Source organism: Anarhichas minor, unplaced genomic scaffold (genome assembly GCF_050575085.1).
Source record: "Anarhichas minor isolate MPS153535 unplaced genomic scaffold, ASM5057508v1 ptg000136l, whole genome shotgun sequence".
Lineage (NCBI taxonomy): Eukaryota > Metazoa > Chordata > Actinopteri > Perciformes > Anarhichadidae > Anarhichas > Anarhichas minor.
Genome location: NW_027466582.1, coordinates 4,080,696 through 4,094,434, shown reverse-complemented (window position 1 = coordinate 4,094,434; position 13,739 = coordinate 4,080,696). Strand labels below are relative to the sequence as shown.

The window sequence follows — 13,739 nt, the reverse complement described above, 5'->3', positions numbered from 1 at the left end:
CAGCGCCCCCCAGCGTCAAAGAGAAGCACTACATCAAACGTGATCACATGACTCCGTGTGTCACCTGATTATCCGTGTCCACCCTGTGCTGTGTAGTCGGAAGCTACTTTAGTTGTTACAGTAGCACGAATGATTGAAATTGTCGAATATTCCCGTGTTTACGGCAACGTAAGATATTACACCCTACGTCTAGCTCCTGAATTTAGATGCACGCGGAGACAGGAAGCATTATAACGGGTGGAGGTTGAGTTAGCTAGCTAAAGCTGTTTAGCTATGTCGCACTAGGGTTGTCTCTTCGCCAGTCATTGCATATATATGTAGATAATTAATTTAAAGGTAGTGAAATAAGGTGGAATAAGGTACATTTGAACCATGGCGTCAATTCTGGAAGAGTACGAGGACTCGCAAAACACCAGGCAAAGTACGCAGCAGCACAGCAGCTTGTCAACTGCCAACATCGGGATAGCACATTCAGGTAGGTCGCCCTCCTCTCTGTGGATATGCTCCCGTCTGATAAGCTACCTGCAAGGATGCTATAACGTTATTCCCACCTTTTAATGAACGTTAAAGCAGCACACTCAGTGCTTTAAATGACTTCACGCTGCACTTGTTCCCCATCTAGGCTTTGTGAATGTGAGACTTGAGGAAGAGAAGCCGATATTCAACAAGCAGAGGATCGATTTCACTCCGCCCGAGAGGATAAACCATCTTGCAGTCTGCAACAATCAGCTGTGCATGAGTCTGGGGAAGGACACCCTGCTGAGGCAAATAACATTATCATAAAACACTGTTGATGCTCACTGGTGTTTGTACTCCTCTGCTGTTAGCTGTTGTTGATTGGAGCCTCCCAAAAGAGATGTCAACACAACTGATACAAGATACTGATGTTTCATGTTCTGTTCTGTTCTGTGCAGGATTGACTTGGCCAAGCCAGATCAGCCTAATCAGATTGAATTAGGAAGGAAAGATGAAAGTAAAGTGTACAGACTGTTCCTGGACCCAACCGGTGAGAAAAACAAAACATTATGCATATTCATATATTGACTGCAGCAACATCTTAAAGACTCAAATTGAATGCTATTATAATGATTAATGCGGCAGCATCGTAGTTATGATTTATTAACAGCAGCAGCGGTATCCTCCTCCATATTTTCCCTACTGCAGGCTCCCATCTGCTGATCTGCCTGAGCACCAGTGAGTGTCTGTACCTGAACAGGAACACGCAGAAGGTGCGCAGTCTGTCCCGCTGGAGAGGCCACCTCATCGAGAGCGTGGGCTGGAACAAGATGCTGGGCAGTGAGACCAACACGGGACCCGTACTTGTCGGCACCAGTCAAGGCATCATCTTTGAGGCGGAGATCTCCGCAACTGAGGGCAGCTTGTTCAACACCAATCCGGATCAATACTTCAAACAGGTCCGAGCACGTGTGGTCATCTGTTATGTGTGTTTAGCATGTGTCATCCAGTTTCAATATACAATATCACGTTCTCTTCCTGAGACAGGTCCACTCCCTGGAGGAGGACGGGAAACCTGCACCAGTCTGCTGCCTGGAGGTGGAGCGGGGCCCGGAGAACAAGTACTTAATCATCGCCACCACCCGCAAACGCCTGTTCCAGTTTGTGGGTAAGGTGGCCGAGGGCTCAGAGCAGCAGGGCTTCAGCTCCGTCTTCAGCCAGAACCACGACCTGCTGCCCAGCTTCCAGGAGTTTCCAGCCAACATGGGCTACAGCGAGATCACCTTCTACACCCCGAAGCTCCGGAACTCCCCGAAGGCGTTCGCCTGGATGATGGGTAATGGCGTCCTCTATGGTCAGCTGGACTATGTCAGGCCTGATTCCCTGCTGAGTGATGTGCAGGTAAATAGCTTTGTGTGTGTGAGTTCTACCCTCGCCACATTCACCGTTGTTTATCTGTATGTTTCACATACTTCTTCTCCATTTGTTCTCCCTCCTAATGAAACAGGTATGGGAGTACACCCCTGACATCGACCTTAGTCTCAACAAGCCCATCTCCATTGTGCTGACGCAGTTCCACTTCCTGCTGCTGCTCCATGACCGAGTTAAAGCCATCTGCACTCTGAATGGACAGGTGGTATACGAGGATGTGTTCCCAGATAAATTTGGCGCCCTCAAGAAGATGATCAAGGACCCGGTTGGCGGGTTGGTGTGGATCTACACTGAGCGGGCAGTTTTCCGGTACCACATCCAACGCGAGGCCCGGGACGTCTGGCAGATGTACATGAGCATGACTAAATTTGACCTGGCCAAGGAGTACTGCCGAGACCGCCCCGAGTGCATGGACATGGTGCTCGCCAAGGAGGCCGAGCACTGCTTCCAGAACAAGCGATACATCGAGAGTGCCAAGTGCTACGCCCTGACACAGAACTACTTTGAGGAGATAGCGCTCAAGTTCATCGAAGCCAAACAAGAGGAAGCCCTGAAGGAGTTCCTGCTGAAGAAGCTGAATAATTTGAAACCGAGTGAGAGGACGCAGATCACCCTGCTGGTCACCTGGCTGGCCGAGCTCTACCTGAACCGGCTCGGCCAGCTGGAGAGCGACGGCAACAGCCTCGTCTTCCAGGAGACCCGCGAGGAGTTTCGCCAATTCCTCAGCAGCTCCAAGCATAAGGAGTGCCTGTACAACAACCGCAGCACAATCTACGACCTGCTGGCCAGCCACGGCAACGTGGACGACATGGTGTACTTCTCAGTCGTCATGCAGGACTATGAGAGAGTGATATCCCACTACTGCCAACACGACGACTACAGCGCTGCTCTGGATGTGCTCTCCAAGCACTGTGATCAGAAGCTTTTTTACAAGTTCTCCCCCGTCCTCATGCAGCATATTCCCAAAAAAGTGGTGGACGCGTGGATCCAGATGGGCAAGCGGCTGGACCCAAAGAAGCTCATTCCAGCTCTGATGAACTACAGCCAGATGGGCAGCACCCAGCAGATCAGTGAAACCATCCGCTACATGGAGTTCTGCGTGTACGAGCTGACCGTGACGGAGGAGGCCATCCACAACTACCTGCTGTCTCTCTATGCCAAGTACAAGCCGGACTCCCTGCTGTGGTATCTGGAGCAGGCAGGCACACACGCCTCAGAGATCCACTATGACTTGAAGTACGCCCTCAGGCTGTGTGCCGAAAACGGCTACCTCCGGGCCTGTGTGCTGGTTTATAGGATTATGGAACTGTATGAGGAGGCAGTGGATCTTGCTTTACAAGTAAGTGTTCCATGTAAATAAATGCTAATCAAATATTTGACGAATGCCACTAACTTACAATGCATTTCCCGTCCATAGGTAGATGTAGACTTGGCCAAGTCATGTGCAGACCTGCCTGAAGATGACGAGGAGCTGAGGAAAAAGCTTTGGCTGAAGATTGCCCGGCATGTGGTGCAGGAGGAGAAAGATGTGAAGAAAGCCATGAACTGTCTGTCCAGCTGCAACCTGCTCAAGATTGAAGACATCCTGCCCTTCTTCCCAGACTTTGTCACCATTGACCATTTTAAGGTCCGTAATAAAATATTTCCTTTTCTTGTTTTTAGTATTAATAAGAAATACACATAATCAAACCACCTACAGCCCCTTATTGATACTATGTATTCAATGTATGGTTAACATACAAATATAGTAGATTTCTTCAAATGAATGTACTTCACTGGTTTCTCAGGAGGCCATCTGCAGCTCCCTGGAGGAGTACAACCAGCACATCGAGGAGCTGAAACAGGAAATGGAAGAGGCCACGGAGAGTGCCAAACGCATCAGAGAAGACATCCAGGAAATGAGGAACAAATATGGCGTCGTGGATTCCCAACAAAAGTGTGCTGCGTGTGACTTCCCGTTGCTCAACAGGCCCTTCTATCTGTTCCTATGCGGACACATGTTCCACTATGACTGCCTGTTCCAGGTAACTCACTTCCATACTGCTTTTTGTCAATATGTGCCGCTGCGCACATAAGATGTACTCTTCGTTCAGTCACTATCTTTTTAAAATGCCCATACAACATTTGTGTAGTAATAATAATTGATATGTGTCCTTTTTGTTATTCTACCTTCTAGGAAGTAACCCCTCACCTGACGGCCTTTAAGCAGAGTCGTCTGGAGGAGCTGCAGAAAAAGCTGGCCGCGACCACGCAAACCTCCAAGTCTCGACACCGCCCGGCGCCCAAGGACGAAGGAGACACGTCCAGCCTGGGAAAGGGCAACGCAGGCACGAGTCGCGAGCAGATAAAATCCGACATGGATGACATCATTGCGTCCGAGTGCGTGTACTGCGGCGAACTGATGATCAAGTCCATCGACGAGCCTTTCATCAATCCACAGAAATTTGAGGAGGAGAAATCCAGCTGGCTATGAACGAGGGCCTCCTCTCAATGTGAAAAGACACAACAGCGCACCATCTGATGTCAAGGAAACGTCACCCGTTCAGTGGAAACAGACATTCACCCGATTGCCTGTCAGTAGTGCCTACTGTGTACAACTGTATCAGCTTCTGTTCTCTACCAGAATACACTTGTTGTGTTGGCAGTATGCAGTATGGAAGACCTTTGCACTTTGTATGGGAGTGTTTAGTGAAAGGTGGACATTGTGGGAAATGATACAACATAATGCGTTGATGTAAAATATTGCTTGGGCTGTACAGTGCATACAATGTGCTGAACCTCTGATTATGACAAACAATTAAAAAGCTAGAATCTGCAATATAACTGCACTATTCGTCTATTAATGACATTCGGTTATGCACTTGTTTTGTCTATTTGAAACATAACCTGCACTTAGACACTATCTGTGCTTCCTCAGTTCAACCACTCAACTCTTCAGCTCTGTGTTTAATCTTACACTTAATGTGGGGCAGATCATCAAACTTTTACTTCACCTGTTCCCTGTTTTGCAATTCAGTTGTGGATCATTAAAGCTTGTCAGCACGGATGCACTTGTTATTCTTGTTATTTACATGTAATAAATATTTATCTGGACTGAGAAATCAATACCCTTCATCATATTTTCAGCAGGGCTTCTGCAGCTGCCAGTAGGAGTACAAAATAAGAGCTCGTCAGCCAGCTGAAGCAGGGTATGAACAACACCATACTTGGGCAGACTAACTTATGGTTTGGCGTAAGGTGTGTTTAGGGAGACTTGAGTTTAGGCTACTGGGACTAAAAGCATTGTTTGGATCCCAACCAACCCCATGGCCATTTTGTGTGTATCACATAATTGCCATTATAAATGGCAATACATGTTTATACATTTATATGTAAAAAAATTAATACTGGAGTTCACTGTCAACTCTTGACATCAGAATAACTTTACAAATTGTCACATTTTGCTCTGGGTATCCCAGCTGCCTCACCATACCTAAAACGGAGTTCCCGTCTGATGACGTCAGACGCAGCTCGGTAATCTTCGCGGTGAGCAGACGCTACTAATCGACATCGGAATTTAATCGATGCGTTTGTATTCGTTGCGCATATACGGCCCTAAATGGCATACACGGTGGATGTATGCGTTAGCTAATAAACCATAGATACCGCTGGGATTTCTTGTCTCAGTCGTGTCCTCTGAGACGTCGACGAGCGAGCGTCCCTGTCTCTGTGATTGATTATAACGCCTGCTCCTTGCTGTACCCTCGCCATGGCGTCGTGTCTCTGCTCTCTCAGTAACAGAAAGTGGCCGCCTCTCTGCTGTTGCTGCCGACTCAAAGCTCACAGACTCGCTCGGCGCCTCAAACCGCCATTTTGGAGTCAGAGAACCGAGAGTCGGCAGCAGCGAGAAGAGAGACGGAAAAGGGGACACGGGGCTGAGGTGAGAGACTCCTTGGTGGATGTTATGGCGAAGGAGCAATGGGGGAAGATGGCCGGGAGGGAGAAAGAATTAAAACATGGGGATCATTCGTTCACCAGGCAACCGAGTCCCCCGCTCGTATCCGCAACAAGGGTACGAGAGGCGCGGGCGCTGGGCCTTGCCGTCGCTGCATCGCGACTAGCCTGTTTATGAATTGCCATTACACCAATATCATCTAAATGCATTGTTTAGGCGGGGAGGTGGTGGCCTTAAAGAGACAGGGCCGATTTGAATACTTCATATTAATGGCGTGAGAGGACGTCTGTGTCTAAAACGAGCGTTAGATAAAGCTAACGTTTATGATGAAAAGCCACACTAGAGACGCGATAGCAAAGGGGCATTCCTAACAAAGGCTAGATGTGTAAGAAATTAAATACCAACGCGAATACATCTTTTTTTGGCGTGGTTTACTTAAAGCTGTCAGTGTGTCAAGCACCTTGACCCTTTACTATCAATGATAGGAGGCAATGCTGCTCGTGCTTACACAGCAAGGCAGCTAACGGTCGTTAGCTCGCGAGCTACAACACCGTCCAAGGTTAGCTAGCGAGCTAACTGGCTAACGCTAGCCCCAATAAGCTAGCTGGCTAATCATAGTACCGGCGCGTTAGCAAAAGATGATACAGATTATTTATAATATCACATTCTCTCAGTTCACTTCATAAAAATAATTAAATAAATAAAGAGCTCTTGCTCTTGGCTGTATTTGACTTGAGTGCTCGTCATCCTCACACAAAACAGTTAACTTGCCTCAGAAAGTAAAGTGAATATGTAATAAGTAGTTATTACAGATGACAAAAACAATCACTTGTACAATGAAACGATAATTTGGGCAATGCAGTAATACTTGGTCACTAAGTCACATTTATAGTGGAATTAGTGAAATTACACTTTGTAAATGTTTCCAGGCTGACCTTTTAATCAACTAAAGTGACTGATGTGAAAATAGTAACGTTATGCAGTATAATTACATTGTTTGTTATACAAACAAGAGCTAAACAACTCTAAAGATGATACAGCCAGTGCATTTAAAAAAAGTATTTAACATCCCATTATAAACATGATAGCAAATCATGTACAATTTAAATACATAGTAATGCTGCAGGAGCTTTAATTTCTTTCTGTGCGTCTCTATTTGTAAACAAAATATTTTACTGTGGAAAAGTTCCTGTAAATCATGAGTATTCTCACTGTCAGTATTGTGCAGGAGACTACATTTGAAAGAGCACTAGCTCCCAAAAACACTTTGATATTGTCATGTGACTATGGGCTTCTTCCTTCGTAGGGGATTTTCACCACCGTCTGATCATTAATCTTGGAATCAAGAACAATGGCATCCTTTACTGAGAAGGTAGGTCCACTGTTTGTACTGTATTCTGCCCAATGAACTATCTGCCGGTGCCACGTTGCATTCCCAGCCATCGGAGGAGATTATTCTGATATTTGGACTAAATGGACCGCTGAATTAAATACAACAGTAGAGCATTACTCATCCCATAGTTTACAGTGTACTGTGCTGCTCATTCTGACCTCGAGCCATCTGCCTATCCCTTTCTTTCTTTCTTTCTTTCTTTCTTTCTTTGTATCTCCTCTACTTTTCTCTCTTCAGTAAAAGTTGCTGCCCTGCCGGGCAGAGGTGTCTGTGGTGCATGGCGTCAGGTCAGGGTGGCCGACCGGAGGCCGGGGCATCAGGGAGCTCTGGCCTGGCCAAACCTCTCTACCTGCAGCGCTTGGAAAGATCCCTGAGGTTGGACAGTTTCCTGCGCCAGACAGCCACCATCTTCAACGGCGACATAACCAGGTAAAGGCTGAGGGGAGTTGGGGTGGGCCATACACTTTTGAATTTCAGTGGGTGCTGCAGTTTAAAGATCAGTTGTGGACCCTGTCGTGGATACAGTATTTACACTACCAGGCGCACATCCAAAGCGAAGATTTAATATTTGTATATATAGGGTGCATAGAGTGGGCTTACAGCTACGTGCTTCTCATGTTCTAGTGATGACAGTGATGACAGCGATGACAGCGATGGTGCGCTGGGGACGGGGCTGTCCCTGGACCCCTCACTCAGTCAGCATACAGCTGTGACAGTGAAGAGTGAGTCATGTGAGCAGGGGGACAGGTTGTCAGAGGGAAAGCCCCTCAACGGGGTTCTGCTGCAGGGTAAAGGTAAGACACATACAGTAAAATATTTATACTTATTCAAGTGTTACTACACATGCACAGCCTCACTGGTGTCATTTAACACAGGAGACATGCACATATATGTCGTGATTTTTTATTTATTTTTTGGTTCCACTGTAAACTCCACAGACCAAAAGGCAGATAAAACAAACCTCTACAATTTCTCCAAGCTGAAGAAGAACAGGAAGTGGCTTAAGGTATTTTTTACGGACATATTCTCTATCGTACTACAGATTTAAGCATTAGTAGATTACACAAATAACTAATAGATTAATAGATAAAGATCAGTGCCTCTTTTTACCCCCTTGTTCAGAACAAGCTCACCTCCTTTTCTCACGCACTTTATATCTATATCCTCTGCACACCCTCAGCTCTATTTAACCGTGTTCCTGCTCCGTCTCCTGCAGAATATTCTGTTGAGTGATGACACCACAGACTCGGACACGGACTCGGATGACTCTGACTTCAGCTTGTCCCGGGAGGAGCTGCATGACATGCTGAGGTTACACCGCTACACCCGGCAGCATCAGAGCAAGTTCCACTCTGACCGGGAGGTACAGACGCACACGCATAAACGCACTGCCTGGTGATGTGGAGAATACCTCTCACATGTGGTTTTTTGTAATATCTGTCTGTGTATATTTGTGCTACAGCTTCACCAATATCAGTACTACAGCACTGGACTCCTCTCTACCCATGACCCCTTCTATGAGCAACAGCGCCACCTACTGGGCCCGAAGAAGAAGAAAATCAAAGATGAGAAGAAATTCAAGGGTAAAGGCAAAAAAAAGAAAGTCTCTGGGATATGTTGTTGTCTTGTTTGTGTTAATTCCCCAAAGGAAAAACAAACTTAATTATTGTTATCGGAGTTATTTGACAAGCTTTCATATTGATCAGTCACATTTAATTTTTTGTTAGCCAAACTGAAAAAAGTGAAGAAGAAGAAGAAACGGGGAGAGGGAGAGTTTCTGGATGATGGGCGTCCTTACATCACCAAGATCTTCGCAAAGTTTTCCCATGATGCCCCGCTGCCCATAGTGAAGAAGAAGCATCTCACCATTGAGCAGCTGAATGCACGGCGACGCAAGGTCTGGCTCACCATCGCTAAAAAGGAGATTCCCAAGGTCCGTATGCACAACCGTGATAAGAAAATGATCGTAAATGAATGCTCACGGATATTCAGTACCATTGTTTGAAAGTCCTAATTATCCTGTTATACCTATTTTGCAGACTTTCAAGCAGAAGACCTCTGCTAAGAACTTAGTATTGACCAATGCTAAAAAGGTAAGTTAGGCGAACGCACTACTGTGTTGCTAAAATCAACTTTTAAAGGTGAATTGTAGATACATTTCAACATTTAACCTCTTCTTTGTTTGTCCCAGTTGGCTCATCAGTGCATGAGAGAGGTCCGCCGGGCAGCTATCCAGGCCCAGAAGAACTGCAAGGAGACGTTACCCCGCGCTCGCCGCCTCACCAAGGAGATGATGCTTTACTGGAAGAAATATGACAAAGTGGAGAAGGAGCACAGGAAGAGGGCAGAGAAGGAGGCTCTGGAGCAACGCAAACTGGACGAAGAGATGAAAGAAGTAGGTGGAGTGGAAATTGAAACACTTTGCATCCGTATCAGTTTTAAAAACATGAAACGGTTTTAAATTGTAAAGATTTCAAATAGATTACACTGAACATGTTGACAGGTGATATAAACGCTGTCTCTCTGTCTCTCGCAGGCCAAGCGTCAGCAGCGTAAACTGAATTTCCTCATCACCCAGACAGAGCTGTATGCTCATTTCATGGGCGGTAAAGCCAGCATGGGGGGTCCAGAAGGGGACATGTCTCAGGAGGAAATTCTGAGAAAGCTGGAAGACACTGCGGCGCACAGACAGATTGACATTGGGGGAGGTGTGATGGTCAACATGGGACAGGAGGACTATGGTATGAACAGCTTAGTCACATTCATTCTGTTAGTGGAGCAGACGAAGTTAGCAACTACATTTTTAAGCTTGGCGTAAGGAAATCTGTTGACCAATCACCCTGAAATATGTCAAATTAAATGGCAAATGTACCAGTTATCATTATATTTATTGCATCTTTAGCTTATTTTTTCTCTTTTTTCATGCTTTTCCCTCCCCACAGTTTGAATGTGCTGTTTAGTAATGAGGATATTTGTGCAGTTAACTACAAAGAAATAGGAGGCAGGTCATCGTTTGTCAACCAACAGATCACTTATCACTGCCAATTTACAATCCACTGTTTACTAAAGATAACTCTACAAATATTTGTGTTCTTAATCAGGAAGTACATGGTAATATATCCTTTAATAATTGTTTTGGACTGATGTGACGTGACTAATGTGAGATTTTGTTTTATGCAAAAGCTGATTGCAATGCGATTTCAGATAGCGATTATTACAAGTCCCAGGCCTTGAGGAACGCTAAAGAAGCCTTCCAGATTCATCAAGAGAGAGTACGTTGACGCATGCACACCCTCAGAGGTGCACTCATCCCACACACACACACACACACACTATACTGTGTGCTAATCTCCAAACCTCTCCCTGTAGACGCGGATGTTTGATGAGGAGGCTAAGGACAGTCGCAGCGCGTCTGTACGTGCAGCAGGCTCATCCTCGGGCTCTGGGTTCGGAGAGAGCTACAGCCTCGCCAACCCGTCCATCCATGCAGGTGAAGAAATTCCTCAGCCCACCATCTTCAACGGCAAACTCAAGGGTTACCAACTCAAGGGCATGAACTGGCTGGCCAACCTCTATGAACAGGTACACACACACGACTATCGGTGACATTCAGAGGCCTGTCTGGGGTGTTTTTTGTGATTTTAATGTTTCATGTTATGCATGAATGCTCTTTTTAGTATTTCTGAATCTATTAGAACAGTTTTGAGTTGTTTTTTTGTTGTTTTACTGTCATTGCAGTTTTTTTTTAGGGTATTCAAATGATTCCCTATTATTATACACTTATTTATACACGCTGAATGACTTATTTTCTCCTTTACTTTCCTCTCTCTCTGCAGGGAATCAATGGAATCCTGGCAGATGAGATGGGACTGGGGAAGACGGTGCAGAGCATTGCCCTGTTGGCACACTTAGCAGAGGTGAGAGAACGCACCAGGCCAAAGGCTTTCATTCATCACACGCTTTCAAAACAGCTTTGTGGAATATTCAATTGTCCGAGCTGTTGTCGCTGACTTACGAAAAAAAACATCACACATCCAGCTTCTTTGTGCACCTGCATCCTTTTCAAGAGTCCCTTGTTTCTGGCTCTGAATTTCATTGACTTGTTTCATTGTTGTGAACAGCTGATTGGCCAGCTCTTTCGATCGTTTGGTCTCAGAACACCCGAAAAGAGAAAAAGCGGAATTTAGGGGAAATGTGTTCCTCTCAGTGTTGATCTATCGCTGACAGGAAGATTCATGCCGTGTTCCTCCGGGGCTTCCTGTTATTGGGTGCTCACACACACACACACACACACACACACAAAGACCACCTGCAGTGGCAGCTGACGACGTATTCTCTTGTCTTGTTCCTGCACAGAGAGACAACATCTGGGGTCCATTCCTGATCATCTCCCCTGCATCCACGCTCAACAACTGGCACCAGGAGTTCACCCGCTTTGTGCCCAAATTTAAGGTGAGAATCCTCGACGCTGCCGTGCGAGCGAGCCGGCGGAAACACCTGCAAAAACACGTCGGCAGGAATCCTGGCACCCTCATTTTCACTGCTCTCTTTAGTCGTTTACACTCTACAAATGAACCCGGTGCTGCGTTCCCCATCTGAGAAATAATGAGGATAAAGGGCTCTAAGCTGCAAGCATGTCTATAAGCATCCATTAGGGGGCAGTGTTGTACTAGGACATTGGTAACACTGCAGCTGGTAACAAATGACACCAAAGCTTTTAACATTTTCATTGTTGAGTGACCGCACTTGTAAAATCTTTTTGCACGTCTTAACCGGCCCCTGACTGGCTGTGTGCAGTCTTGAATGTTAAAAACAAACTATTTATCAAACACATCAATGTGTCTGCGATTCTTGAATGCCCACACACACACACACACACACACACACACCATAATATGAACAGCTCTTTACTGTGCTCAACACTCAACTTTGCCCATTTTCACCACGAGTTTGAAAATAAATCAATTCCAGTCTGTTTTGCTAATGAGGTGTGAAAAGACCCCATTACACAATTTGGCGATAAGCTTCCTGAACACTCAAAGCAAGACTGACTGCAAACAATGGAATGCCAGCGTGTGTTGAACGATGTAATGATGTGTAAATCTTTTCACATCGCATTCTGCATCAACAACTCGGCGGCCGAAGCTGTGATTCATACGTGAGGCCTGAATGTTTCCCCAGGGAATAATCGCCGTTGCTCTGTTTCCACCACATTGCTTCGTGTAAATGTTAGCGCTTTGGAGGAGCTTTAGTTTGAATGTAGGTTGTGTCTGATTCACCGTTTCTCTTGTTTTAACTTATTTTTCCGTCAGGTGTTGCCATACTGGGGGAATCCACACGATCGCAAGGTGATTCGGAAATTTTGGAGCCAGGTAAGGAAGTGATGATGAACACAGAGGTGTGAAGATACAATGCTTTATTGTATTTGCTCAATAAATGCAGTTTTGTTTTTCCTCTTTTTAACTCCGTCTCTCCCTATGCATGTCTATGTTTCAACAGAAAACCCTTTACACTCAGAATGCACCGTTCCATGTGGTGATCACGAGCTACCAGCTGGTGGTCCAGGACGTCAAGTACTTTCAGAGGGTCAAGTGGCAGTACATGGTTCTGGATGAGGCCCAGGCACTGAAAAGCAGCACCAGGTAAAGCAATATCACGTTTATCGTGTAATACCTAATTCCCAAACACATCACAGGGTTCCTGTGTGTTAAAATGTGCTCATACCCAATACTTGGTTTATTATACATGATCATCATGTTGGTAGTTTAAAAGGCCGTACTGGTGTATTCACACGTTACAGCCCACTTTATGTTTCACAAAGTTTCCCAGAGTTTTATAGATTGATAGTTGCACTGTTCCTACTTTTAGTAATTGGTGTGATTACAGACCTGTTTTCCTCTGTGTTTTTTTTTCAGCGTTCGGTGGAAAATCCTTCTGCAGTTCCAGTGTCGAAACAGACTGCTGCTCACCGGGACGCCCATCCAGAACACGATGGCTGAGGTGAGCTGTCTGTGTGTGTGTGTTCATGTGAGTCGGTGTGAGCAGAGACAGAACTGTTGACGAATGTGTGTTATTACTGTCTCTCAGCTGTGGGCCCTGCTGCACTTCATCATGCCTACATTGTTTGATTCCCATGAAGAGTTTAACGAGTGGTTCTCCAAGGACATCGAGAGCCACGCTGAAAACAAGTCTGCCATCGACGAGAGTGAGTACAATGTTCCTCACAGCTGCAGTTTGTTTTTTTTCCTCCCTATTTTCCAGCTCATTTGTACGTTTATTTTGTTATTTGAGTGCCAACATTGAACTCTGTAATCGCTGCTCAGCGTCGTGTGTAATATGCGCTGCAGTTTCACACGATTGTTTGATGTTTTGTGTTTCAGACCAACTTTCCAGACTGCACATGATCCTCAAGCCTTTCATGCTGCGCAGAATCAAGAAGGATGTTGAAAACGAGCTCTCAGACAAGGTAGGGGAGCGAACTCTCTTCTCCGTTTGCAGAAACAAGATTCTTTTTCTTCATTTAAT

At 45.7% G+C, this 13,739-nt stretch overlaps 2 protein-coding genes across 11 annotated transcripts in view; both read left to right on the top strand.

Moving 5' to 3' along the window:
* Positions 1-53: 53 nt before the first annotated feature.
* On the top strand, positions 54-4,933 carry vps18 (VPS18 core subunit of CORVET and HOPS complexes). Its single transcript, XM_076084075.1, has 9 exons — positions 54-475; positions 623-764; positions 915-1,006; positions 1,165-1,415; positions 1,504-1,857; positions 1,964-3,226; positions 3,305-3,514; positions 3,675-3,911; positions 4,064-4,933. The coding sequence occupies exons 1-9, from the start codon at positions 373-375 to the stop codon at positions 4,358-4,360; spliced, it is 2,949 nt and encodes a 982-aa protein (XP_075940190.1). The 5' UTR covers positions 54-372; the 3' UTR covers positions 4,361-4,933.
* A 726-nt stretch (positions 4,934-5,659) lies between these two features.
* ino80 (INO80 complex ATPase subunit) overlaps positions 5,660-13,739 on the top strand; it is a 32,056-nt gene continuing 23,976 nt past the window's right edge. For 3 of the 10 annotated variants that reach the window (XM_076084846.1, XM_076084840.1, XM_076084839.1), the window contains exons 1-20: positions 5,661-5,806; positions 7,128-7,193; positions 7,452-7,643; positions 7,839-8,008; positions 8,153-8,220; positions 8,431-8,577; positions 8,677-8,797; positions 8,942-9,147; positions 9,254-9,307; positions 9,406-9,609; positions 9,751-9,955; positions 10,398-10,486; positions 10,584-10,796; positions 11,051-11,131; positions 11,571-11,666; positions 12,527-12,586; positions 12,714-12,856; positions 13,130-13,214; positions 13,302-13,419; positions 13,595-13,680. In XM_076084846.1, the coding sequence (XP_075940961.1) occupies positions 7,492-7,643; positions 7,839-8,008; positions 8,153-8,220; positions 8,431-8,577; positions 8,677-8,797; positions 8,942-9,147; positions 9,254-9,307; positions 9,406-9,609; positions 9,751-9,955; positions 10,398-10,486; positions 10,584-10,796; positions 11,051-11,131; positions 11,571-11,666; positions 12,527-12,586; positions 12,714-12,856; positions 13,130-13,214; positions 13,302-13,419; positions 13,595-13,680 (2,298 nt within the window). In that variant the 5' untranslated portion in view covers positions 5,661-5,806; positions 7,128-7,193; positions 7,452-7,491. Of the gene's footprint in view, positions 5,807-7,127; positions 7,194-7,451; positions 7,644-7,838; positions 8,009-8,152; positions 8,221-8,430; positions 8,578-8,676; positions 8,798-8,941; positions 9,148-9,253; positions 9,308-9,405; positions 9,610-9,750; positions 9,956-10,397; positions 10,487-10,583; positions 10,797-11,050; positions 11,132-11,570; positions 11,667-12,526; positions 12,587-12,713; positions 12,857-13,129; positions 13,215-13,301; positions 13,420-13,594; positions 13,681-13,739 lie in introns of all 10 variants that reach the window. The other 7 variants (XM_076084849.1, XM_076084844.1, XM_076084848.1 and 4 more) reach the window with 4 other exon arrangements.

Excerpts from the sequence above, each read along its gene's own strand:
- vps18 (XM_076084075.1), top strand. The coding sequence starts at position 373 with ATGGCGTCAATTCTGGAAGAGTACGAGGACTCGCAAAACACCAGGCAA. Across the intron at positions 1,007-1,164 it reads ACTGTTCCTGGACCCAACCG|GCTCCCATCTGCTGATCTGC; the intron begins GTGAGAAAAACA and ends TCCCTACTGCAG. Across the intron at positions 3,515-3,674 it reads TCACCATTGACCATTTTAAG|GAGGCCATCTGCAGCTCCCT; the intron begins GTCCGTAATAAA and ends CTGGTTTCTCAG.